The sequence below is a fragment of the Dermacentor andersoni genome, chromosome 9, assembly GCF_023375885.2.
Source record: "Dermacentor andersoni chromosome 9, qqDerAnde1_hic_scaffold, whole genome shotgun sequence".
Taxonomy (NCBI): Eukaryota; Metazoa; Arthropoda; class Arachnida; order Ixodida; family Ixodidae; genus Dermacentor; species Dermacentor andersoni.
Window position 1 is genome coordinate 61,030,649 of NC_092822.1, and position 26,669 is coordinate 61,057,317.

At 45.3% G+C, this 26,669-nt stretch overlaps 1 protein-coding gene and 1 long non-coding RNA gene across 2 annotated transcripts in view; one reads left to right on the forward strand and one right to left on the reverse strand.

The window, feature by feature from the left end:
- The window catches only part of LOC140213090 (uncharacterized), a 269,839-nt gene that overhangs the window by 141,651 nt on the left and 101,519 nt on the right, over positions 1–26,669 (forward strand). The gene's annotated exons all lie outside the window — the stretch shown is intronic.
- Positions 1,313–13,570, reverse strand: LOC126528556 (probable serine carboxypeptidase CPVL). Its single transcript, XM_072284338.1, has 3 exons — positions 13,362–13,570; positions 10,084–10,375; positions 1,313–2,744 (listed from the first exon to the last, which is right to left on the reverse strand). The coding sequence occupies exons 1-3, from the start codon at positions 13,563–13,565 to the stop codon at positions 1,942–1,944; spliced, it is 1,299 nt and encodes a 432-aa protein (XP_072140439.1). The 5' UTR covers positions 13,566–13,570; the 3' UTR covers positions 1,313–1,941.

Consider the following 26,669-nt stretch of genomic DNA (forward strand, 5'->3'; position numbering starts at 1 on the left):
TGGTGTATTAGCGCCTGGAGGCTTTCAGGGAACGCAAGCTTGTTATTGCTTTTAGTAGACGCGTTTACGCGAATACGACAGTTTCACACCGCATTGCATTTTGCACACGTCAAGTGTATGCAAACTTTGATGATGCGCTAGAAAGCTGACGTACCGCTCACGCTTCTCTGCATTGCAAACTATAGATGGGAGATGAGAGGGCGTTTAGTCAAGTGTGGAAGGTTAAAAAAAGGCTGGCAAATTACCCTAGTTTAAACTACATTAATCTTAGTGTGAGAGTGTGTCGACGCGAAGCAGTAAAACAGGACAACATACAAGGACGGAAGGCGTCAAAGGTCTAGGATGGGCACATACAAATGCGCTCCACGCGAGCCACACGTTCTCGTGCTCACGCTTTATTTCTGAAAAATGAGCGACGCAACCTGTGAAAATGCTTTATCTGCCGCTGTTACTAAACGAGCAGCCCGAGCAGAGGCTCAGCGCCGCCGCCGAGAGGACCCAGTCGTTCAGAATAAAATTCTTTGCCAAAACACATAGTGAATTTCAGACTCCTAAACAGCTGCGCTCGAAATTTGCATTAGGAAGTATCGTAATGGTCGGCGAATTGTTCTGGGGCAGATAATTCCTACAACAATGATACGTAAGGATGAGTTCGTCACATGACTTACGAGTAGCTATATTATGATATGTTTGTGTCAGTAATTGCATTTGTGTAAAAATCGCTTTGCGTCCAAATGCAGACCATCGCCTACGTTTATCTTTTCTGATTGTTCCTGGGAAAATCCTGGACATTGGGCTGCCAGACAGCAAAACCCATCAATTCCTCTGTGGTTTCCCCGAATTTAAGAAAACATGAAACCCGGAAATGGAAGTCCCTATAGTGTGGTGGCGCCAACCATTGGAAACTTCCACATATGTTTTGTTGAGTGCGTAAATGTGGCGTTTGACATCCTCGTATAGCCGTCCAATTGATCCTGTGGGGCTTTGCTGAGAAGCACCCAGCTTTGGACCGCGGAGGCATGGTCGTATTGTGTTTGTCAGATTTTAAAGTCTATTTTGAAGTTCTTGCAGAAGAGTTGCCAATAGAAGACGAACACTGTGCCAGCAGGACAGTAGTGCCTTGGGCACATATATTGCTTCATCTTCTTCAACATCATTGTCACCTTTGTACTTACCCTCTGTACTTTTCTACCTCTTTATCCTATTTGCTGCGTCAGTACGAGGCCAAAGTTTGACGCAACGCCACAATCCCTCTGCTTTATTCGTAGTAAATACTAATTGTGTATACATTGAAGGGGACGAAGATCGCAGCGTGTTTCTATCAAAGTGAGCGATGCTTCCACGCCTAGTTTGGTCCCATATTTCTGGCTGTGAATATGCAAGGTAGGAGAATGTTATAAAAAGGAACACGACAAACTTAATTATAATCGTAATTCTGGGGTTTTACATGTCAAAACCACGGTATCCTTACGAGGTACGCTGTACTAGAGGGCCCCGAAATAATTAAGACCAGCTGGAGTTCTCGAACGAGTACCATTACGTGACCGTTTTTGCATGCCTTTTCCAAGGAATGCGGCCAGCCCGGGGAGGATCGAGCCCCTGACCCCGAGCTCTGCACCGCTGCGCCAAAACCGCTGAGCTACCGCGGCGTGTAAAAACGCAAGAAAATCTTTTATCAAAATGATCTTTGTTCAGGCTCATTGAGTTGTACGATCTACACGATTATTCTGATGGCACCCTCAGCAACCTTCCGACAACAAGTGCGTGTGACAAATGCTTGCCATCAACGTGACGTATATTGTTGAAAGAATATGCTGAATAATGGAACTGGGCTAGTGTCTTTCAGAGCTTTGAAAGAAGGATGATGCTATGAAATTATTTGATTTAATTCAACGTTGAATAAGCCTATCGGTTGACGCAACTGTTTCTTTCGCGTAAGCGTTAGGCTAACGTGCTCCTTGAATCAAGGAAATTTGACATCAAATAGTAGGCTTCATCTGGTTTGTCTACTGCAGCGTAGTGACCCGCTTCAAGTATAATAGCATCGGTGAAATTGGGCACTCGAACTATGTAACCGCTTATGCTGTTGGAACCGTCCTGCGCCTTCCATACACCGCGAGAAGAGTTTCGGTACTGCGACGCTCCTGTCCAGTTCAGTGTACGGAAGTAAGCTCTCAGGTTTGTCGATGGAAACAGCGCATCCACTTGGCCCGTGTAGAAGAGCACTTGACTGGTGTTGAGCAGCAGCTCTATCTGAGCGCTGATGTCCGTCACGATGTCCAGTGCCAGGTTGGCCATGAAGATTTGACTATATGGCTCGAACTCAACGTCAAGTCCAACATGTATGGCTTCTCTGAAAGCCGTCGTGTTGACGTAGTGGGAGTACTGGATCATGTTTGCAGGCTTCTCTGCATACAGAGCGCTAGCTTGGTTGTTGTACAGCGTGAGATTTTGAAATAAGGTTGGGTGTGTGCTATCGGTGAAGATTGTTTGTAACAAAAGGTAAAGGGCTTCTTTCACTTTACGACACGCGAAGAGGCTTCTCATGACCTGGAATTGCTTCGTGAATGTGTCGCGACCTTCCTTAGTGAGCATTGAAGCACGGTACAGAAATTCGCTGGAGTCGGCTATATCGAAGATTGGCCCCAGGAATCCGACCCCAGCAATTGTTCCTCGTAGCTTGAGAGGTACCGGTTTGACCGTGTTTGTGAGCAGATGGAATGCGATACCAACGGCGTATCTTCCTGAAAAACAAAACAAGAAATTCAAAGTTAGATTTGATTACATGGCGACTTCTGCAGAGTTTTCATATCTTCGTTGCAAATTCAGGCTGACGCGTTTTGTGTCGTGTTGTACATGAGCCTCGTAAAACGAGCACAAGTTGCCAGCAATAAATGCGTGTGAGCAGATGACTGCACAGCACTTCTTTCATTCTATTCACTGATGGTTGAGAATGAATGCGTACACTAAAGAAAGCTTGTACATGAAATTAGGATGTCGGGATGACAGAAGGATTATCAAATAATAATAATAATAATAATAATAATAACCTTATTCTGATCTGATAATACAATGATAATATTATAATAATAACAGGTTTGAAAATATAATCAAACTGACAATGAGTACGAGCCTGTGCTATAAGCATCTTGCAATCGCTTGCCGGGGTAAAAGGGGATGTGGCCTCGTAAACAAAAAATACGTCGACAAAGGCCATAAGGCGTGCTGCTGGCGTGAGGTACATATAGGAATAAAGATCTGCATTAAAAGAATGGGAAGAAGAATGCGAAATCACGGCTCATGTTTTCAAACTAGCTCACAGAAACCCTAAGATTTCTGCCTGCGTTACACTTTGCATGAGAAGGGAGATAGCGCAAAGCTTTGTTACAGTGGGATATTATGTCACGGTGGCCATGTTATATAAAAGGACAAATATGAACGAAAACGGCAGTGCTACACATTCAGAATTTTTACAGAATAAGTAAATTTGCCGCGAAGAATGGCGGCGATTATTCTTATTGTGCTCGCTGGTAAACAAAAATAAAAGATCGTGCAGCGAAGCTGTAATGACTAGGGTTCTGTGCACTTTGGTTCTCCGTCAACAAAGCTATCATCATCAGTGGCTCATATCCACGTACGCACTCAAACCCCTCTAAGCGAGCGAAAAATGCAGTGACTCATAGCACGGTTAGGCCAAGGCTACAAGCATACAGCTAAGTGAAGCGAACATTGGTTACATTTTTTTCTAATCCCGCATAGCGCATAGAGAACAACATGTTGAAAATTGTAGTCATCAATGGCTCATACCCCAGTAAGCAAGCAAAAAAAATGAGGTTCATGGCTACTCCCTTTTCATGGCTTAGTTGCGACGACGTTACCGCTGAGGTCGTTGTCGGTGATTTTAATGTGGATGTGTCGGGACGGAAAAGAGAGGGGTTTACAAGCTTCGTGTTGCAGACAAATCGCTTGCGATATTACACCGATGCGGCCCAACCGACCACCCAACGGCATACGTGGATCGATTTGACAATTTCAAAGAATGTGTTTGCAGTTGCCAGTATGCCGATCAGTGTATATCATAGCGGCCCCAAAGCCATAGGGACATAGATACTAAGTGACAAGGAGTGATGCAATAAAGCCTTTCCCACAAGATTTCTTACGACGATGTTTACAGCTCCGCTGGTCATACACCTTCGCAGGGCGGAATGGTCATGAATGTTTTTGTTAGATCCCGCTGGCACTCGGGACAGTATAAACATTGCAAACTGATCTTGAAAATGTCACCATTTCGTGCATCATGTGGCTAATGTCACCAAACACTACAAGGACTTCACTAGTACCTTTTCATTGGGTGAATCTACACCATACTCCAAAGTACGTTATCTGCAATTCGGAAATATCATTCGTGGGGTCATGCAAGTACCTTGGTCTTACACTGTCAAGTAATCTGTCTTGATCTTCTCTTATTACGAACATCACTAACGAAGCCAATCGCGCGCTTGCTTACTTCCGCCAGAATTTGGGCGTCGTACCCTCATCCTTATGAAATACCCACTGATATAACTTTCGTCAAACGGAAGCTAGAATACGCATGCTCTATTTGGGACCCACACCAAAACGCCCTTTCCAATACTCCAGAAGTAGTGAAAAATGGTACAGCTCGCTTTATTTATTCTAATTATTCATACCACACTCAAGAAAGGGGCTGACAGATGGAATAGCACACTGTGGTATGAAGTTTGTAAACAGGGATAAGGTGCCTCAGAAAGGCTAGCCAACGTTTCGATAGGAGGACCTATCATCGTCAAGGGCGGCCTCGTCATCCTCGGCGTGATAGTTTTAAAGGGTTAGTGCAGTGACGTCACGTCCAGCTGCCATCAAAACTAGCTGCCAGCGACAACACCAGCACGTGACGTCACTGCACTAACCCTTTAAAACTAACACACCGAGGATGACAAGGCCGCCTTTGACGAAGGTAGGTCCTCCTATCGAAACGTTGGCCAGCCTTTCTGAGGCACCTTATCCCTGTTTACAAACTTTATACGTCATACCACACTAGTATCTTAGCTAAAACTTAAAGGCAGGAATTTTCAATCTAGATATAAAGCGTCATGCTTTTAGACGGTGCCTTTAGCGCACATTTTATCATTCTGCTCCTAGTGCATCAGTCATCACTTCAGTGCACCGTCAATCTTGGCGATTGCTTCAAAAGAAATCTGCATATCTTCCGCGTGACCGGACCACCTAGCACCTTCTCTCTTTTTTGTGTATACTTTTGAGTACCCCACACCGGGGTCTGTGAGGTAATAACTATAAATAAATATAAATAAATAAGGAAGAAATGCATGCCATATTGACGGCAAATCTTTTCAAAACCAATGCAAGCTCATGCTTGCACTTGCTTTCACTGTAGATTGATGTGATCGAACAGTTCCCCATCCGTGACGTTAGCGGAAGCCTTATCGGCTGTACTAACTTGCCCTAGATATCATTTGCAGCGAAAAACGCAAGGAGGGTGCTGTTTATAGACGCTTGCATCAAGTAACAAACTTCTCTTACATTTTTTGACTAACGGTAATAGGCTGCTCATTGCAATCCCGGGTTAACGCATCTTTATTCTACTTGCCAGCCCATACAATAAAACACAAAAAGCTGTTGTCAGTGCATTATCTGCCCAAAATTTCAACCAGACAAAGAGCATAAAAATGACCAAAAAATTAGGGTACTCACTGACAGGAGTTTTCAGGTGGTTGTTGCTGAAGCTAACTATTCTGCTGTAAAGTCAAACAATTTTCTAAGCACAAGAAGCATTGGCAGTTTCGCCCGAAGGTGAAGCATCGAAAGCGATAGAAAGCATTACTGTAGCGTTCATGCTCTTCTCAAGGTATTCAAATAATACGCTGCGGGACAACGTGCGCTGCCGCACGCGGGACAACTGCTGCAGCGCAGTAGGAACAGCGATACACTGGCCTGCCGCAACTATGGCTTCAACTATGGCCTGCCGTAACTTTGACCTGTTACAGGTTTGGCGTGGCACAACTTTTACCTGCCACAACTTTGGCCTGCGACAAATTTTGTCTGCCACAGCTATGGCCTGCCACAACTTCAGCCTGCCGCAAAATTGGCCTCCCCCAATTTCGGCACGTAACAACTTTGGCATGCCACAACTTCTGCATGCCACAACTTTCAATTTGTCACAAGACCAGAAGTATCATAAATATGAACTTGTCACAGCACCACAAGTGTCATAAATTTGGCCTGCCACAAGTTTGACGTGCAACACTTTGGCGTGCCACAACTTTTATCTTATAACAACACCAGAAGTGTGACAACTTTGTCCTGTCACAAAATTGGAATGCCACAACCTTGGCATGCCATAACCTTGGCCTACCATATCTTTGACCTGCCTCAATTTTGGCCTGCTGCAACATTTGCCTCAAATTTGGCCTGCCGGAACTTTGGCCTCAACCTTGGCCTGCAGCAACTTTGGCCTGCCGCAACATTGGCCTGCTGCAACATTGGCCTGCCACAACTTTGGCATGTTATAACTTTGGCATGCTGCAACTTTGAACTTGTCACAACACCAGAAGTATCGCAAATTTCAACTTGTCATGGCACCAGAAGCGTAATAACTTTGGCCTGCCACAACTTGGGCGTGCCACTACATTGAACTTGTCAGAATATCAGAAGTGTGACAGCTTTGAACTTGTCACAGCACCATAAGTGGCACAACTTTGTCCTGGTGTAACTTTGACATGCCGCTTTGGCATACCTTGACATTGGCTGCCACAAGATTGGCCTCAAATTTGATCGACCGGTACATTGGTCCCAACTTTGGCCTGCCGCTACATTGGCATGCCACAACTTTGACCTGCCACAACTTTGGCCTGCCAGAAGTTTGGACTACCATAAATTTCGGCTGCTACAACTGTTGCATGCCACAATTTTTCCATGCCACAACTTTGGCCTCAACTTGGCCTGCCTCAACTTCGGCCTGCCCGAACCTTGGCCTGCCTCAACATTGGCCTGCCACAGCTTTGGCATGCCAGAACTTTGCCACAACATTGAACTTGGCACACAATCAGAAGTGTGACAGCTTTGAATTTTTCACAGCACCAGAAGTGTCACAACTTTGTCCTGGTGCAACTTTGGCATGCCACAACTTTGGCGTGCCGCAAGATTGTGCTCAAATTTGGCAGACCGGAACTTTGGCCCCAACTTCGGCCTGCCACAAATTTCGACTACCATAAATTTCGCCTGCCACAATTTTGGTATGCCACAACTTTGGCCTCAACAAAGGCCTGCCTCAATTTTGGCATGCCGCAAATTTGGCTTACCAATACTTTGGCCTACCACTACTTTGGCCTGCCACAGCATTGGCCTGCTACAAGTTTGTCTTGCTACAAGTTTGTCCTGCCACAACTTTGGCCTGCCACAACTTTCGCATGCGACAATTTTCGTATGCTATAACTTTGGCATGGTACAACTTTGGCACACCACAACTTTGAAGTTCTCACAAAACAAGAAGTGTCGTATCTTCGAACTTATCACAGCACCAGAATTTTCACAACTTTGGCTTGTCACATCTTTGGCCTGCCACAAGTACGGCCTGGCACAACTTTGGCCTGCCACAAATTTGGCTCCCCACAATTTGGCATGCCACAGGTTTGAACTTTCACAACTTTGGCCTGTCGTAATATTGGCCTGCAGCAACATTGGCCTGCCACAACACTGGCATGCCACAACTTTGAACTTGTCACAACAGCAAAAGTAGGACAGCTTTGAACTTGTCACAGCACCAGAAGTGACACAACTTTGTCCTGGTGCAACTTAAGGCATGCCACAACTTTGGCCTCCCTCAATATTGGCCTGACGCGAGATGGGCCTCAAATTTGGCCACCCGGAACATTGTCCCCAACTCTGGTCTTTCGTAACATTAGTGTGCCACAACTTTGGCCTGCCACAACTTTGACCTGTCGTAGCTTTGGCCTGCCACAAAATTGCCCTACCATAAATTTGGACTGCCACAACTTTTGCATGCCACAATTTTGGCTGCCACAACATTGACGTACCTCAACTTTGGCCTGTCTCAATTTTGGCGTGCCGCAACTTTGGCGTACCACAACTTTGGCGTGCCATACCATTGGCCTGCCACAACTCTGCATGCCATAACCTTGGCATGCTACAATTTTGTCCTGATACAACTTCGACCTGCCAAAAATTTGGGCTGCCACAACTTTTGCATACTAAAGCTTTGGCACGGCACTACTTTGGCATGCGAAGACTTTGATGCACCACAACTTTGCAGTTGTCACACCGAAAGTCTCAAGTCTTCGAACTTCTCACAGCACCAGAAGTTGCAGAACTTTGGCTTGTCACATCTTCGGCCTTCCAGAACTTGTGCCATGCGAAAGTTGGGGCCTGCCACACCTATGGCGTCCCACAACTTTTCTATGCCACCACTTTGGCCTTCCTCAACGTTGGCCTGCTGAGACACTGGCCTGCCACAACATTGACCTACCAAAAGTTTCGCTTGCCATAACTTTGTCATGCCACACCTTTGTCATGCCACACCTTTGGCTTGCCGCACCTTTGGCTTGCCATAAGTTTGGCATGCTACAACTTTGACAAACCACAACTTTGAACTTGTCACAGCACCAGAAGTATCACAAATTAGGCCTGCCACAACTTTGACCTGCTACAAATTTGGCTTGCCGCAATTTTGGTTTGCCACATCTTTGGCCTGCCGCAACATTGGCCTGCCGCAACATGGGCTTCCACCATATTGGCCTGCCACAACTTTAGCATGCAACAACTTTGAACTTCTGACAACTTTGGCCTGCCACAATATCGGTCTGCCACAGCTTTGGCATGCGACCAATTTGGCAGGCTAAAGCTTTGGCGCGCTACAATTTCAACTTGTCACAACACCAGAAGTATCGCAACATTGAACTTGTCACAATACCAGAAGTGTAATAACTTTGGCCTGCCACAACTTTGGTATGTCACAACGTTGAACTTCTCACAACACCTGAAGTGTGACAGCTTTGAACTTGTTACTGCACCAGAATTGTCACAACTTTGTCCTGGTGCAACTTTGGCATACCTCAACTTTGGCCTGCCGCAAGATTGGCCTCAAATTTAGCCAGGCGGAACCTTCGCCCTAACTTTGGTCTGCCGCAACATTGACCTGCCATAACTTTGGCCTACCACAAATTTGGACTACCATAAATAAGCCCTGTCACAACTTCTGCATGCCGCAACTTCGGCCTCAACTCTTGCCTGCCTCAGCTTTGGCCGGCCTCAACTATGGCGTGCCACAAATTTGGCGTGCCACAACTTTGGCCTATCACAACTTTGGCCTGCCAAAACATTGGCCTGCTACAATTTTGGCCTGCTACAACTTTGACCTGCCTAAAATTTGGCCTGCCACAACTTTGGCCTTCAGCAACTATTCCTCACCACAACTTTGGCCTGCCAAAGCTTTCTTTGGAATTCAACAACTATGGCGCCTCTCAACCTTGGCCTACCATAACTTTGGCCTACCACAACTTTGGCCTACCCCAACTTTGGCCTGCCACAACTTTGGCCTGCTACAACTTTGACCTGCCAAAAATTTGGCCTCCCACAACTTTGGCCTGCCAAAGCTTTGGTGTGCCACAACTATAGCACCCCTCAACCTTGGCATGCCACAAATTTGAAGTTGTCATAACACCAGAAGTACCACAAATTTGAACTTATCAAAGCACCAGAAGTATCACAATTTTGGCCCGCCAAAATTTCGGCTTGCCAAAACTTTGGCGTGCCACAACTTTGAACTTGTCATAGCAACTGAAGTGTGACTACTATGGAACAGCGAGCAACATCACCCCAGGTGTCGCACTTCCGTGGTGAGGTGGTGTAATGCAAGGGCTGGATAAATATAACTCCAGTTTTGCTATCCGTTACGCTCCGCCCAGTGTATGCACGTGTTATTTCCACACAGCTGCTGAGCAGGAACGCCAAGGTGCGTGCGCATCACGCTCATGCGAGCAGCGAAGAGTTTATGCATGTTTATGAAACCAAATAGATGAATATGCGTACCTCCGTACGACTCTCCGGCGACGTAGAAATCCCTCTCCTTGTATTCAGGAAAGAGAATCAGGAACTGGCCCAGAAATTCAGTGACAGCCGCACTGATATCCTCCAGGCTGTGTGCATAACCCGAAGGATTTTTCGTGAAGCTGTAGCCCGCTCCAACAGGGACGTCCAGGTAAATGACGCTGACGTTCTTTTGAATAGTCCGGAGCCGCTTGGACAGACTTCCGTCACTGTTGATGGCCAATGGACCGATTTCGAGAAATTGCCCGAATAGGGAAGACAGTCCTGGTCCTCCCTGTGTCCAAAGCATAAGCGGAGTAGTGGACGTGTGCTCCTGAAAAATGGGTTAGCTGTAATTGTGGAAATTTCTAGTTTTGTTTTCAATTACAATGTTACAATGTAGTACTCTATTTGCTAGTATTGTGAGTTTGAAGCACTGCGGTGTAGCTGTGATACAGCGCACACGGGTAAAAGGAAACTTGAGTGCATAGCTTCGTTGGGGCTGCACACGAACCGACCTGAAAAATGTAGGCCAGCGCGCAATTCACTCACACATTATATATTATTTAAATGATATACATTTTATATAATATTATTTAGCGTTCTAACAGAAAGCGGAACCACAGGCAGAATCGACCTCAACAGTGCAGTGCCACTAAAATTGATCTGTTGCATGTAAAGCATGGGGAGGCAATTCACTGGAAGCATGTTTTAGTTTACTTTTATTTTTACTTTTCAATTTTTGTCACGTTTTAGAAAAACCTCTATCAACTTAAAGGGCTCTCAGTTCTCTTTTGGGTTGCAGTGTAATTAAGAGCTACAGTACGTCCGACGACATGACGAAACCACGACAAACTGTAAGTTTCTCTTTTTGACGGGGTTGGACCCCGTAGTCAGAGCTATATCACAGTGTTTTTGATAATTTGTGGCTGCGGAACATGACGGGACAGCGGTTTATGACGCATCGTTACTGCTGCGTGAGGAGCGCGCTCGGCAGGTTTAGATGAAAACCCTTTTGGTAGCAATATTAAAACGTTGCAGAATGTTGTTTATTTATGGTGAAGAGCTTAGATATAACAGATGTATTTGTGTTTGTGAATGTGGAGCAGTGAGCAGCTGTATGATCCCTGGTTAACAATACGTGCTGGAGGTGCTGAATTGTAGAAATAATCGGGCGAAATACTTGTCGTTGCCTTTAATGCCTTTAGTCTTTAATGCATTTAAATCTTTAATGAGAATACTGCCGAAATGTGAGTGGATCAAGGAGTGGGAAGAAAATCGGAAAATGGATTTTTACATATGAAAAACATACTGAAAGAGAGCGTCAAGCTTAGTTTTTCTTTGCAAGAGGTGCCATACTCTACGCTACTCTTGAAAGAAAGCTCACGTAGCCTCTGCCTAAAGTGGGTATCTGCCATGCATTTTTGATTGTTTGCGGCAGTAACCATTGCTGGCGGAGGTATGGACCATTCTTTAGGGGGTATGAGCAATTGCATTCGTCTTCCGTGACGGACGAACAAATTTCCATATGAGTAGGCATAAAAATGCCTACGCATTTAAAATTTTGACAACTAGCAAAATGTGAGTCAAAGCTTTAAGCGCGAGTCGACTGCACACATTTATGAAAGTAAGAAGCTGATGATGTTACGCTATTATTATAATCGAGATCGAAGCCCAATATATTTTATTGTGGACCCAAAGTCGAAGCAGAGAGAAAATAATGGTTGCATAAGTACAAAGAAAGCTATGTGCAACACTTGATGCAATAGCAAAAAGAAAAAAAATTCAGAGCCACTCTGTGGAGGTGGATGACCAGCGGAGCTGTATACAAGTATAGTCGGGTGCTATGGCCACGTAGTGCGTCTGCTGTTCCAGTTCGGCAACGTGGTTGCACATGTCGTCATACACTACACTGTGACTAATCGCGTTAATCCCACCGGCACACTGAATTGAGTCGGTTGGGTCCTCGACAACGACCGTCTTCTCCATATCGTCTTGTCCTTCGTCATTTGTTTCATCTTCTTTCTCGGAAATCCTGTGTAGTCTCCTGGTTATCGCACACATAATATTTGTAAAACGGCCTGTTGACCAGCAAGGCAAGTCAGGCCTTTACGTTGTCCTTCTTGACGAGACCCTTTCTGTAACTGGGCTATGGCAACAGACGGTGTTTGATGTGTACTTCAGCCGCCATGTCTTCGATGTACCGTCGAAGACTTTGACCTGCCTCCTGCACGTCAACGGGCTCGTTGATTACCTGTCCCTTGATTCCGAACTGCCCCCCCCCCCTCCTGCGTCAGACGTCTGATGCACATGAAGGGAAGGGAAGTTGCGATCCAGGCAGCCTCGTTGGAACCTGGCGTTCCCACCCTTAAACCGATCGACGTTGGCACTATAGTGCCGAAGTAACCGGGCAGCATTCTTCGCCTTGCCATAGGCGTCGTCCTGTCTGGCGGTTCGCATATGCTTGGCGTTTGCTGCATGAGCTTTGTCAGCATTCATTGCCGCCCGCCGTTGCCGCGCACATTCCCGGTCTATTCCCGCCGTTGCTCTTCGTACGAGCGCTGCTGTTCCGCAGTTCGGTTCGTTCCGCAGTTCCGCAGACGACACGTGTCCTACTCATTGCAAGGTTAAACGGAACTAAGAATCATACCCCTACGGGCACACACCCTTCTAAAGCAATGGCTCATACCGCCGTAAACGCGGCCCACATGATGACAGTTTTTGCACACGCACATCACGAAACGCTGGACACTAACTTAAGACAGCTCCGATGTAAAAAGTAAGCTATGTAATTATTAGTGTCAGTCTTGGTGAAAAGTCAAGCATTTCCACGCGATATGTGGTAGCTGGTTTGGCCACGTCATTAAGATCTGCGTTGAACCTGAATGCGCTTCAACAACATCATGGTGCCGCAGCTGTGCCAAAAGTAACGCAGTATCGCCATTGCATAAAGAAGTCGGCTCATGTACGGGATTTCTAGCCGAAACCATCGGCGGGAGGCCTCGAAACGACGCGGTACACATCGTGGAAGCTTTGATCATCCGCGTAATCAATACTTTAAAAAGCGAAGTGAGTGCTTCTTCACTACAAAACAATAAGGAACGGGTGTAAGGTATAAGACGAGAATGGAGACAGGAGGCATGGATTGTGACAAGCAATCCCCTAGAGAGGATACGTGCCAGCATATACCAAGGATCTACATCTACAACTTTGTAACTCTGCGCTTCCTTCTTTCCCGTCCGTTCATTTTACAGTGCATTTCCTTTGAAGTCAATGTTTACCTGGGCTCGTATGTAGAGGAAGAAAAGATGACTCCCGAGTGTCTTGTTTACAGTGATGAAGCCCGAGTGAGCAGTGACGTTCACCTCATTTTTGAACAGCTTCACCCTGCTTATAGTCCTGGCGTGGTTACAGTTGTTCTCTTCTATCAAAGGTGTCAAGAACAGTGGCCCGGAACCTGTGGAGCTAACGAAGATGACATTCATTGGGGGCAACAGGTAATAAAGGGTCAGAGTCTCGTATTTCTATCACCTACATCGTGGCTTAGGCACACACTCTGTTTGTTCGCTGTAAAATCCAACATAAAATTCCTGTGCGTCTTCAAGACTGCAGTATACTAGAAGGAATGAGTTGATAAGAAAGACGTGTTCACATTCATTTTTGCTAAAACAGATTGCAACGAGATTTGGCAGCAACGGGTTCTAAAGCAGAAAGGCGTATTGATCGAGTGGTGCAAACTTTTTTATTGCTAAAAATGCATATTTCTTATTGTTACTGTCAACCGGAAGTTAGATGACGGAGTAATATTGAGATGCGCACTTGTTTGTCTTTTACCATTGACCGCGTTACACCTGCTAAGAAATGCTAAATGTTAACGCTCAGGGAAAGACGCGCCTTTCTGTATCTGAAGTTTCTCGAATGTTATCGCTGGTTTTATCCGTCGTCTAATGTCACAGAACCTTGTGTAATCAGATGGTGTGTGCGACATCAATTGGGCAGTACTTTCTGGAAGGCATGCGGGCAACAGTGATTACGCTGTAACTTTCGACAAGTCATGTATAAAAAGCGAGGCGCTTGACCCGCAGATCAGATTATCGAGGATCGACGAATGTGCTCGGTATTATCGTTGTGCTGAGTGTCAGTTCTTTTTTGGGCACAGGGTCGCGCAATAAACAGTTAGTTTCGTCACATGTGTTGGACAACTATGGTTGTTCAGCTTCACAGCAACGGTGACAATAGGCACGCAAAACGATGCATTTGTATTTTGCACATGCTTACGCAGCCAACAATAAAAAAAAATACATACATTACTGATTGAAAAAGAATTAAGGGGTTTTACGTGCCAAAACCACTTTCTGAGTATGAGGCACGCCGTTGTGGGGGGCTCTGCAAATTTGGACCACCTGGGGTTCATTAACGTGCACCCAAATCTAAGTACACGGGTGTTTTCGCATTGCGCCCCTATCGAAATGCGGCCGCCGTGGCCGGGATTCGATCCCGCGACCTCATGCTCAGCAGCCCAACGCCATAGCCACTGAGCAACCACGGGGGGTAATACTGATTGAAGTATCGTCACATTGCAGCATACAATGCATAATAGAGAACCGCAAAATATTTATTCGCTTGCACTGTGCCAAGCTAGTTTACTTGTTCAAAGAATAATGCCACAAGGTTTAATATGCAAGTGTGCAATTAGGTATGATTTCACGAAATAAAACAACACTTCTGTTTGCGTATAGGTGGGCGCCCGCTAAAATGAGGACTTCTACCTTTAGTGCCATCTCAAGCAAACAATAAATTTCAGCAAAATACGGAGCGGACGACTGTTTTCAGGAAGCCGCTGCGGGGGTTTCTTTATATGACAGGTTCGGGTGCTTGTTTTACTGTGCAAGTAACGAAGCGACATATTTCTGTGTGGCCACAAAAACAAAGCAACAGAAATAAATAAAAATGGGAATACACACAGTAGCGCAGGTGATTAATTTATTCTATTTAAGCTGGTTACAGCAATCTTTACAGGTAGAGCGCTTGAAGGTTCAATGAGATGTCACGTTGTCTACTGGAACAACCTGTCATTTATCTGCAGTTATTACGGACACATTGCAGCGTTATTAGACTCGTGCGGTTCGAAACTCGGCCAGTGACTGAGGCTTAGCTAGTACATTTTTGTCTCTATAAAAGGGGTGCTTTTCAGCGCAACAGTATATCAGAAATTATTCATTGATGCCAAGCGCAAGTTACTTGCTTGAACATGTTATATGGCACCTCAATCTTTCTATAGATCCTGTATAAAAATGTCGAGAAAACATGAATCCTAGAGCAGTGAGAGCGGGGAATGCGCGTTTAGTTTCTGTATACTGCATATATAACTGGTTTCAACATCTTCCAGAGATCAGATGATGTTTATGTTGCAATAACGCGTGCCTTTTTCCGCATCGAGTGTTACCTTATAGCATATTAAGGGTGTCCCAGCTAATTTTAGCCAGAATGTAAAAAATCTGCAAATGCCTGCTATAGCTGTACACCAGAAAGATAATGTTGTTTGCCGTCGCTTGGAGATACTAAAACAATTTTTTTCATTCCGCCTAAATAAATAATTAGTTTTAATGAATTAATCAACTTCTCAAATATTATGATTAGATGGAAAGTGTTAATTAGACAATTGTATAGCGACATGAAAAATTGCCGCGCGACTGGCTGCTCCAGGCACCTTGCGTGTAATCGTGGGCATCTTTCACGCTTGAAAAAACACTTATGTAGCACGCATTGAGGACCAGAAAGGTGTATTGGTAGCTTTTGATGTCGCTTTGAATTTTCTCATTGACACTTTTCATCGAATTATAATATTTGAAAAGTTGATTCAATAATTAAGGCTAATTATCTCATTAGGCGGAATGAAAAAAATACTTTGAGTAACGCAAACCGACGGAAAACAGCATTACCTTTGTTCTGTCCAGTGACGCGCCATTTGCATATTTTTAAACTCTGGCTAAAGTTAGCTGGGACACCCTGTATATTGTGTCAAGCTTTGATGATACAACTGTCTTGATACGCGTTTTATTGAACTCTCAATTTGAGATGTGGCGCTTAACACACTAGTTTTCTTAGTGCACTGCGGAATCAGTATATTTATTGGTTTCGAGCTTCTATTTTGCATTCAAGTCGCTTCAAACGTAATTTGATCTTCATTTGCGACAAATAAAATAATTCCATTTCGCGTGTCATAACCATGATATTATTCTGGGGCACTTCTGATTAATCTTGACTATGTTGATTTCTTTAACGTGCACCCACAGTAGGGTACACGGGCGTTTTGCATTTCGCCCAGATCAAAATGTGGCTGTTCTGGCCAGGATTTGATCCCTGGTCCTCGCGCTTAGGGGCGTAACGCCAAAGGAAAGAGAGAAAAAAGAATGTATTTATGCTTTGAGCAAATGACCTTTCAAATAGGTATTTGTTGTGAACGCTAATTGTTTGCGCAATGTGCTGGCGAAAAAAAAAAAGACCGTTGCAATGACAAGAAGACACACAAGTGCAGTTCGTTGTACTAGAACTTTGACTGAATAAGTTGAGCCTTTGATGGAGTTGGTAAACTACGATAGCACAAATTTTTAGTGGGCCTCAAATTCTTGCTATTATGAACTGCCAACTCGACGGGAGGTACAGCAAATGAGTATATATTATGTTTTGTCAGGTTCATACTCACTAAATGATACATTCGAACAGACACGTACATCTTCACTGATGTGTCAAAACAGAGTGACTCTCAGTAATCAATAGTTAGAAGACTTGTAAAAGTGGTATTTTATATTTGAGCAATTGGTTTCTGTGAAAAGCAAATTTTTGTCTGGAAAACATAAGTCGGCTCACCAATAAATGAACTCCAGGGTTGATGTGAAGACCACGATTATCCAGACCTTTGTTGGCTTCATGCCGTATGACCGAAGTAATTGCGTTTGCCTGATGTGGCCAGCACTGCCAGTTCAGTGTACGTTGGCACTAGGTTGTGAGCTTCTCCGTACTGCCGCGCGAGCCGTGAGCACTTTCTGACGTCGCCGTATGACAAATTGCGGTGTCCGCTTTCGGCGTTTAGAGCCGTTGCGTTTTCTCTTCTTACTTTGGCCCTCATGACGGTACCGTCTCAGGAACTGCGAGTTGTTTTTTTTATATCGAAATCCTGCCCCGTTTACAGATCGCGAGCCTCTCGTGCTATTTTTTTAGGAACTGCTTTAGTCACAATAAACAACTGGTGTGCTTCGTCCATGACGCAGAAGGTCAGTGAACGCGGCCCGTACATCTCCCCAGTATTCCTCTCAAGCAGGAATGTTAAAAGCGTAGTTCTGGAAAAATTGCTTTCAGACGACCGTAACGGAAATACCGTTTCCGTTTATATGTGACGAATTGCAACGTTTGTGAAATACCGCAGTTTTAAGTGGGTGCGAACTTTTGTGTCAATGGCTAAGGGCGAATAATTGCGGTTTTTTAACCGTCCGATAAGATTACGATGAACACGACTGCACATCGAGTTGGCCAACACTGCGAACACCACGTATTTCTAACAGAACAAAGCTACTGCAATGTCTCGCTCAGTTTAACGACTATTGCACTAAAGCACCCATTTGCAAACCTCCTGCCAGAAAAAAAATTTTAATAACATCAATCTCGTCAAATCCACAGTAGAGAGAGGCTAAAGATAGAGGTTGACCAACACTACCCTAGCGCAAGGGGACGTAGAAAGATAAAAATGTAAGGTGAGAGAGATAACAGTCACGATCACGGCAATCTTCACCGCACAGGATTACGCGCAGCCCTATGAATGCCGATACAGGCTAAACCTCCTTGTGCAGGTTTGTTGATGGCTTACGGGGTTGGTACTAGAAATACGGTTTGCTCGAACATTGGTCTGTGATAAATGCAAGCTAGAGCAGTCGCGAGCAACTGTCACTGTACACTGCACTGACTACAGCCACAGAAAATGACTTCAAGACTATCCTCGTGACCACAGTTATCAGATGTAGTGTTCTCGACCATTTTAATATGGAAGGCAAAATGCTTCGTAAAAGCCACTCCTGGCAAAGCCAGAAAAGCAGGGTAGTCTCGCGTTGGCCGAGTTCAGGTTGTCCATATGCAGTGCGAGGTGGCGCGACGAAATACCTTCGTTGTTTTGAAAACTTGGGGCGTTTCATACGAATAACCGGACTTGTCGTGTAATCACGCTAAGTTTTCTAGCCACCTCCATATCTGGAGCAGGCTCATGCACACCAGTAGCCTTAATCACACGATTGCGACCACAGCACGACGATGATAACGATGAGTCTCCACCATGGCTGACCTGTCAGCAAACCGGAATCAATTGCACGGTGTTTCACATTGACGATGTAGCTGCATCTGTAATATACACGGCGGCAGGACAACGACATGGCAGCTCTCTCCACCCTAACGTGGTCGAGTGGAGTTTTCCCTTGAATTCTCTGTAAGAAATAACACAACCATGAAGTTGATACTCGCAACAAACCCCCATGGAACTTGGCTGAAGTACGCTTTGACAGCTGTGAGATGGTCATCAGTAATCAAGACTAGCGCATATAACAGGGACACAGACAGAGAAGAAGACAGGACGAGCGCTCGTCCTGTCTTCTTCTCTGTCGGTGTCCCTGTTATATGCGCTAGTCTTTTGATTAATGATGACACACCAACTAGCCCTGCTTTCTGCCTTTATCGCGGTGAGATGGCCCTTTGTGTGAACCGATCGTTATCATACGTGGATGAACTAGGCATCGCCAGTCTATTTTGAACTTTAGTTGCGAGATGGGGCTAATTACGTGCAGCAAAATATTTGATGCTGAACCGCCACCTAACAATTTAACGTGTGTGCACAACATATTATCTTTGAGACGTAGCGAAACAAATTTTTTCGCTCCTGTAAAAGCATTTGTAAGCGCAGTTTTCTTTTTCTTCTTTCTGTGTTTCACAGACATGACTTGGAGGTTCAGTATTCCTTGTAGTGGACTCTGTCGTCAGATGACCTCCTTTTTTTGTGAATATTTGATCTATAAGCGAATGGTTGACTGATTTGTGTCATGACTGATTCGTCCGCGAACTCTTAGAGTGCGCGAATCCTCGTCGAACATTTGCTTCTTGCGTGCGTTGAATCCAAGTTCTTTATTGGTATTCCCTCTTTAGTTTTGCGTCTCAGTGATTAGTGCAACTGCATTACCTGCCAATTATTTATCGCCTATGTTGTATTTCCGCGCATAGATATTCTTGGAGGGCAACAGGTACAGTATGACAAGTTCTGCACTCTGAAGTTCCCTACTGCGATGGCGACTTAACTGTCCAAAGGAAAACATAATAAGGACCGAGGGTGTTTGGGCTAGGCTTTTGCATGCGACTTATCATGGGATCCGCGTTGACGCCTTCTACGTCGCTTTCTACGCCTTCTACGCCTTATACTATTTGCGCACATAACCAAGACATTTGGAATTGACCAAGCTGCCATTAGGGTGGGAGCCTTAGTTTTGATAAAGCTGGGTTATTATTTAAGAAGACCGACTATGAAAAAAAAAAAAACTTCGCCGTGTGCAGTGGAAATCAGACGGCAAACATCCACTAGGCACAAAAGTAGGTTTCTTGCCTTCGCATAATATTAGGCAGTTAAATTTATTACTGTTGGTCCTTTTTGCACATGTCAAATAATCCCTAAAAATTCCAGCGCATATTTGTCTAACGTCGTGTACATGATATACGTTCCCTTGCTGTGCTATTGGAAATAATGCTGAATGAACTCGCTTACAGAGGCAGTGACAAGCCAGGCGTTGGAACAGACACGAACTCAAGGGCTCCGAGAAGCGTTTCTCTGTTGTATAAATTCGCTACTAAACAACGAAGGCTCCCCGCGTGTGAAACAACACACACAGACACATGCACACAGACACACACAAAAAAGAACAGTGTGAACTGAATCAGCGCTAGTGTTGCTTTATGTATTGTCTTGAACAGCAGATTGTGAATAGAACATGCAAGTGTAATAATGTTTCTAGTTTTTTTTATTCGCAACGGGCATTCTCAGCCTACTTGAACCACTTTGTGCCAATCTACATATCTAGCTTCTTTTACGCCGGCACTTCTCAGTAAAAAAAAAAAAAATGCGTTGCGATTTATGCGGCGCTCTGCAGATTCGAACACACGTTCAACGGTTTCATCATGCACATCAGGCTGACGCTAGAGCGCTGCGCCACGAATGCCCGCGGGTAGCGAGGGATAAATTCTCAGTGTTGGCACGCATCGGCGAGCCACGAATGGAATCTCGGTGGCCACGCAAATGGATGGCGCAGAGGAGCGCGAGGGAGGAGCTCGGCTGTAGTACACGGCTCATGCATGACGCGTCGTGTGGCTGGCTCTCTCAGTTTTGTTATGGTGCAGGCGCGCGGGGGCCAAGACCACGCACACTTCGTGATGTACATAAATTATATATATGCACGACTTATGACGCGTAAACGTAAAATGAATTTTGTGCAATATTTTAAAAATCTGTACATATGTATATGCCTTTCATAATTCACAAAAGTTAACAATCTTGCCAATCTATTAAAAATAAGTTCTTTCACCACAATTTATGCTTGTACTTATCACTTGCAGATATTTAACAAGTGAATCACGTACTTCTCTTTACTCTTAGAAAATACATTAACTTTATGATCGCATAACACGAAATGAATCTTTACCAATTATTTCAATAACGAATCTGCCATCACCACAGTACGTGCGCCCTTAAATGTTAATCGCAGTGAAGACGATAAAGAACCTCCAAAAATGGATTTTGACGAATTTTTTTACTCATAAGCATCTACTCTTATGTTCCTGTCATTTCCAATTTCTCCTTCTGCTTCCGTTTTACTCTTCTCTTTTTACTCCCTTGGCCGAGTTTGCAGGCTAGAACACTGTAGTTAAGGCTGTAGCGGGTATCTTTATGCGTGCCAGCTTCAGCGATGACTATGACGAAGACCCAGTGGCTGCACTCTGTGTGTGCCGTTTGCCCGACCGGGATGTTTTGCAGTGACGACTTGCGATTGTCAACTCACTTCAGTTTTCTGGATATATAGTAACTTACCTATGTGAGGTGACCGGGTGCGCTTTATGCACTCCCAGCAAGGGCAATCTGTCAGGTTTTTATCTTCTAACAAATGTCTCCCTTTCTTTGAACTGCGGAGATTCATTTGAAATCTTTACTACTCGAAACGTTTTTGACTACAACTTGAGCTTATGTGTCCGTAAACTCTTCTCTCATTTGGCGATTCCTGCAATTAATACGGGTAACTCATCTGACCACCGACGCCAACATAAAACGGCCAGCAACGTCCCAGCCTTTGTACGTAGGACTGAGGTCGCGGGATCGAATCCCGGCCACGGCTGCCGCATTCCAATGGGGGCGAAATGCGAAAACACCTGTGTACGTAGATTTATGTGCACGTTAAAGAACCCCAGGTGGTCAAAATTTCCGCAGTCCTCCAGTACGGCTTGCCTCATAACCAGAAAGTGATTTCGGACGTAAAACCCCATAATTTAATTAATTACTTACGTAGGACTGCGTAAATAGCGTATTAGTAGATTTTACATACGAAAACTATCTCATGTGGGAACAAGAAACCATTGCGAAGTTGCCTTCCGTCCACGCAATACACGCTTCATTTGCGAAGGCAATTTTCTCAGAAGCTACGGTAGGCATATTGTCCTTCAGTGCCGATCAGGCTTAAGAAGTGAACCTCCGAGGGAGCAATCCAGGCTTCACAAGGTAGTTGTTACGGGAAAGCAATTTTTGATGTGTATGGAGGCAGAGTGACTTCAGGAAAAAGAAAAGTGGTCAGCGTTCTTTATGCTTCGTTCTTTGAGATGTTACGCCCGCATGACAATTTTACGTGCAATAATCGATGGGACGAGAAATAGGGCTGCAGCGTCAACAGGTCTTACCTTTACGTGAGGGTTGCTGCAGCCCATGTTAAGCCGTGTAGTTTGTATCAGCAAATGGGATGAAGTGAGGAGGAACAGTTTGTACGTTCAGCCTCTTGTTTGTGCTATATACTTGCTACGAAAAAAAGGCAGTTAAAGCTACAGTGCATGTGCTGTCGTACTTTCACTACGTCCGTGTTTTTACCCGCCAGAAAAGAAAATGTGTTAACTAAAACAGAGTATAGCCCAGCTTTTCGTTCTTACTACAAATCTTCATTTGTGGTTTTACGAAAGCTGATCAAAATAAACAAAAACAAGCATGAACCTCACAGCAGACATAAAACAGCCATTCAGAAATATTAATAAACACTACCCTTTTAAGCAGTTCCAATAACCTTAACATTACGCCGCATTTCTTTAAATAGGAAGTACAATAATGTCAGTAGCAAAAAAAGAAAAGAACCTTAGCAAGTAAGTAGCCCTTGAAACTACGTACGCTCATATCAGTGCCTTACGCCTGTTCGCCACGTAAATGGAAAATAAACCTATCCAAGCAACGTAAAACAATATTTAGGGAAACCGAAACAAAACTATTTCTGTACAAGAATTCATTTGGGCACGCTGGTACTGGCTCAACATACTGAAGGGGCAGCGCAAGACGGCAAAAACAGAAACCATTAAAGATACAGCACAGCGTTGGACTCGCAGCTAGCTTTATTATAAAGCATATATATACTTAAGTATTACTACCTACACTCACGTGCTCTCCCATCCATGATGTCCTCACCAGTGCACAGGAAAACAGCAAAACCATGTATTCTAATGCTATACTATGAAGCGGTTTAAAAGTGCTAATTAACTGTCATGCAGAGTTAATGAAGCCATGCTTACAACAACGCGGTCTATTTTTCTTGATATGGTAGGCCTCAATAGTCTCTCTCGAAGTCTGATTGCTATGTGCGGAAAGAATTACGGTATCTTCAAACTTTTTCATTGCCCTAAATTTCATGATGCTGTCGCGAAGCTGCTTGGCTAGTGATAAAGATAAAACAACAATGACGTAGCTGTCATCGGGAGAAACGAGGCCAGTTTACTATTAAAAGAAAGCACGTTTCAGAGGCAGTGTACTCTTATGTCGGCGCGTGCCAGGTAATGTTGTTAGCAAACTAGATTATCGGAAATGACCTTGTGTTGGTCAAATAATCATTATTCGGATGACGGGCTTCTGGAACAGAATCTTTGGAGTGGCGTGGCTACTCATGTACAGCATATACAGCATGCCTGTATCATTGTACACTTGGCACCTGTGAGGCACCAATATGGAAATGCTTACAAGAACGCTAGGTTGAGCAGGTCAGGTATGCGTGATTTCATAGTTCACAGAACAGCGCAAAAGAGAGAGAGCGAGAAAGTGACGCACTAGAGAAGCACACCGGAAACGACCGCACTCATTCGCTATAGTGTTCCTTGCCGGGCGTTTTCGCCTTTTTTTCGCACCGTTTATTCAACCTCGTAAATAAATTTCCTTACAAACATCCCGCAGTCGGATGATTAAGGCACAACGCTTGGGCAACGTGCATGCGCCCTCACGCAGCTTTCGGCACCTCGTGATAACAAATGTTACCTCATACACACGTGGCTTAGGGAGCCTCGTGCCTGTAGTTTTTCGCGAATGTCGTACCTGCGTATGACTCTCCGCTGATGCTTGCATTATAGCCAGGGGAAAGAACAAGGAACTGACGAAGTACTACAGTGAAGGCCGCTTTTATTTCACCGATTGTTTTGTCGTTATAAGGTCGTGTGAATATCCGAAGCTTTCGAATACTAATTCGGGTGTCACACGGCGCACTTTTGATCGTGATCAAGCCTAATACGGATCGAATTTCTCGGTCTTGATTGGATCCTTTGCGCAAGCTGCGTGAGGAAGCCAATCGCTGTCGAGAATTCGGATCAGGATCGGGTTTGATTGCCATCAAAATGGCCGCGTGACACCAGTATTACTTAAGCACTGCGCTATCCGATTGTGTCTGCGAATAAAAATTTCACTATTCTTAAATACAACAGGGGTGGGCGAAGTTTTGTATATCCGAGCTTTTGTATACGAATCGAATATTGCATGCTATATATTCGTATTCGTATTCGAAAAGGAACTATTCAAGATTTTTGAAGTTGGAAACTAACCAAATATTTCGCAACAACCAAATTTAAAATCTGTTGCTGCTCTCTGTCTGCTAAAAACCCGCTGCGGTTGCTCAGTGGCTATGGTGTTAGGCTGCTGAGCACGAGGTCGCGGGATCGAATCCCGGCCACGGCGGCCGCATTTCGATGGGGGCGAAATGCGAAAACACCCGTGTACTTATATTTAGGTGCACGTTAAAGAACCCCAGGTGGTCAAAATTTCCGGAGTCCTCCACTACGGCGTGCCTCATAATCAGAAAGTGGTTTTGGCACGTAAAACCCCATAATTTAATAAAAAAATTTTCTGTCTGCTAAAAAAAAAGAATTCGTGCTTGTACAAACTCGCCCAAATATCTGCTGTTATCAGCGCTTGTGTGCGTCCTCTTTGCTAACGGTCTGCGTAAAAACTGCGCTGTATATTTTCATCGTGAAAAAAAGTATCCCAAATTATCCGAAGTAAGACATGAAGCAATCCTATGACGGCCTACAAATAGAAGTTGAAACAGTTGAAACAAGACAACGGGCAGAGGGAGAAAAGGGAATGAAGAAGTTTGGGTTATATTGCCACAGCATTCTATCACCAAAGATGCTCATACCTTGACAAAGCTATTCCTCGGAATTTTGAGAATGACAGGCCACAAACAAATGTAATGAAAGAAAATACCGACAGCGCATGCCTTTTGTGTTAAATCATCCCAGACTTAAATATTAAATATGTTAAGCAATAACAGAAACCTGAAAATGGTGTAATTCTTTGGCGCGGCTGTGCACGTCCCCTGAGATTGGCCCACGCAAGAGGCCTTTCAACCAGAAAGCTGGCCTTCGTGCATAGCGTTCGTCGCCAGCATTTCCCGGTAAACATTATGGTTACATAAGCTGAAGTTACCGAGAAGCGTGAGAAGCAGTCAAGGATCTTTGAATACTGTAGTGTCCCAATCTTAAAGAGGAAGCTTCAGTGTCCTCCAAGTGTTTAGTGCAAGCACCCGTGCTCGCGTATATTAGAGAATGAACAGCACAATTCGCGGGTGGAACGCAGTCTGATTGGAAAATGTTATTTCGCTATCGGCTACACGAGTACCAGCTTTTCAAAAGTATAGCAGCGCCTGATCACGTATCCTAGCCAGGGAAGGAATCACACCTTGTAGGTGATATTGTGCGTTCACAATGCCTGCAGGCATCGTTTACCTAGTCCGCACCTCCTCCGTAGTAAGAAGAGTAAAATTTGAACTTGGAAAGCTGACAGAAAAATCGGTACTTTCATTCTGCAGTCATGAATTAAAATTTGCGCGGCACAGAAGTTGGCTGTTCTGGCTATATACACATTTTTGAAAATTTTAAGGGGGCGATTTTGTATAAAAAGCGAGAATGCAATCTTCGGTATTTACCGCTGCGGCGTGGCCGGCGCACTTATTTGTAAATGTTGTCCATGATAGTCATGTAGGAAATGTCATGGGCACAAGGGGCGCCTCAGCTTTTCATGGTTAAGATTGGACAAATTTTATGAAAGGTCCTGCAGGCGGCACGGGCGTTTCCCACGCAGGGACCGACAGGGCGGCCGCTGCGCGAGCCTGCTGGACGGGCCCGTTGCTGGTCTTGGAGTATTGAGACTCGACCACAGCCACCCGAAGTGAGCGGACGTGCCGTCGGCGCTCTCCGGACCCCGAAATCTGCCCGAAGAGAACGTACGTGCCGTCGGCGCGCACTCCGAACCGATCCGACGTGAGCTTTGGCCGTCGCCCCCTGCCCGGGCCTCCCGAGGCGCGAGCTTTGCCCGTCGCCCCCTGCCCGGGCCTCCCGAGGTGCCGTGCGCTGTGTGTGCCAGTCGCCACGGAATACGCACGAATCCCCTCTGTTTGCGCCGCTGCCGACCGCTAAACCTACATCCGAACTTTTTTGGACCGTATCGATGTCGGAAAGTCTGCTCCTGGCCAGCCGCCGCACTGGGTCTTGCCTCGCTAGAGGCTAGGCCAATCACTGGTAGCGCACCCACCCCCAACAGCCATGGAGGTGCAATCGCAGGGCGAAGACCTCGACCCGACAACGTTCAGACCCAGTGAGTGGACCACGATACTCCGCGCGTACAAGGGAGGCAAACCAAGCCCGGAAACGCTGGTTGTGCCTCCTCATGCAGCCCCTGTTCGAGATAAGCCTGCCGCGCCCGCCGTCGGTGCTCCGGCCGACACTGCCCCTGCGACCTTCAAGCCGACATACCGTGCTCAACAACAACAGCTGCGCGTGACGCACGCAATCGCATTGCGAAGTAAGCAACTTGCGTCACTCCCTCCCGGCACTATAAGGGTAGTCTTCCGACCAAGAGGAGGCCTCGCTTTGAACGGAGCCATGGCGCAGCCACTCATGAAAGCTCTGCGAGTCACCGCCGCTGACCGGGACCTAGGAGAGTTTCACTTCCGGATTCACCCGACGAATAACACCTTCACGGTCGCTACACCTCACGAGTCAACGGC

Coding starts and splice junctions, on each gene's coding strand:
- LOC126528556 (XM_072284338.1), bottom strand. CDS start 13,565: ATGAATGTCATCTTCGTTAGCTCCACAGGTTCCGGGCCACTGTTCTTG. Junction 10,376..13,361: donor TCCTCTACATACGAGCCCAG/GTAAACATTGAC, acceptor CTTTGGACACAG/GGAGGACCAGGACTGTCTTC. Junction 2,745..10,083: donor CGCCGGAGAGTCGTACGGAG/GTACGCATATTC, acceptor TTTGTTTTTCAG/GAAGATACGCCGTTGGTATC.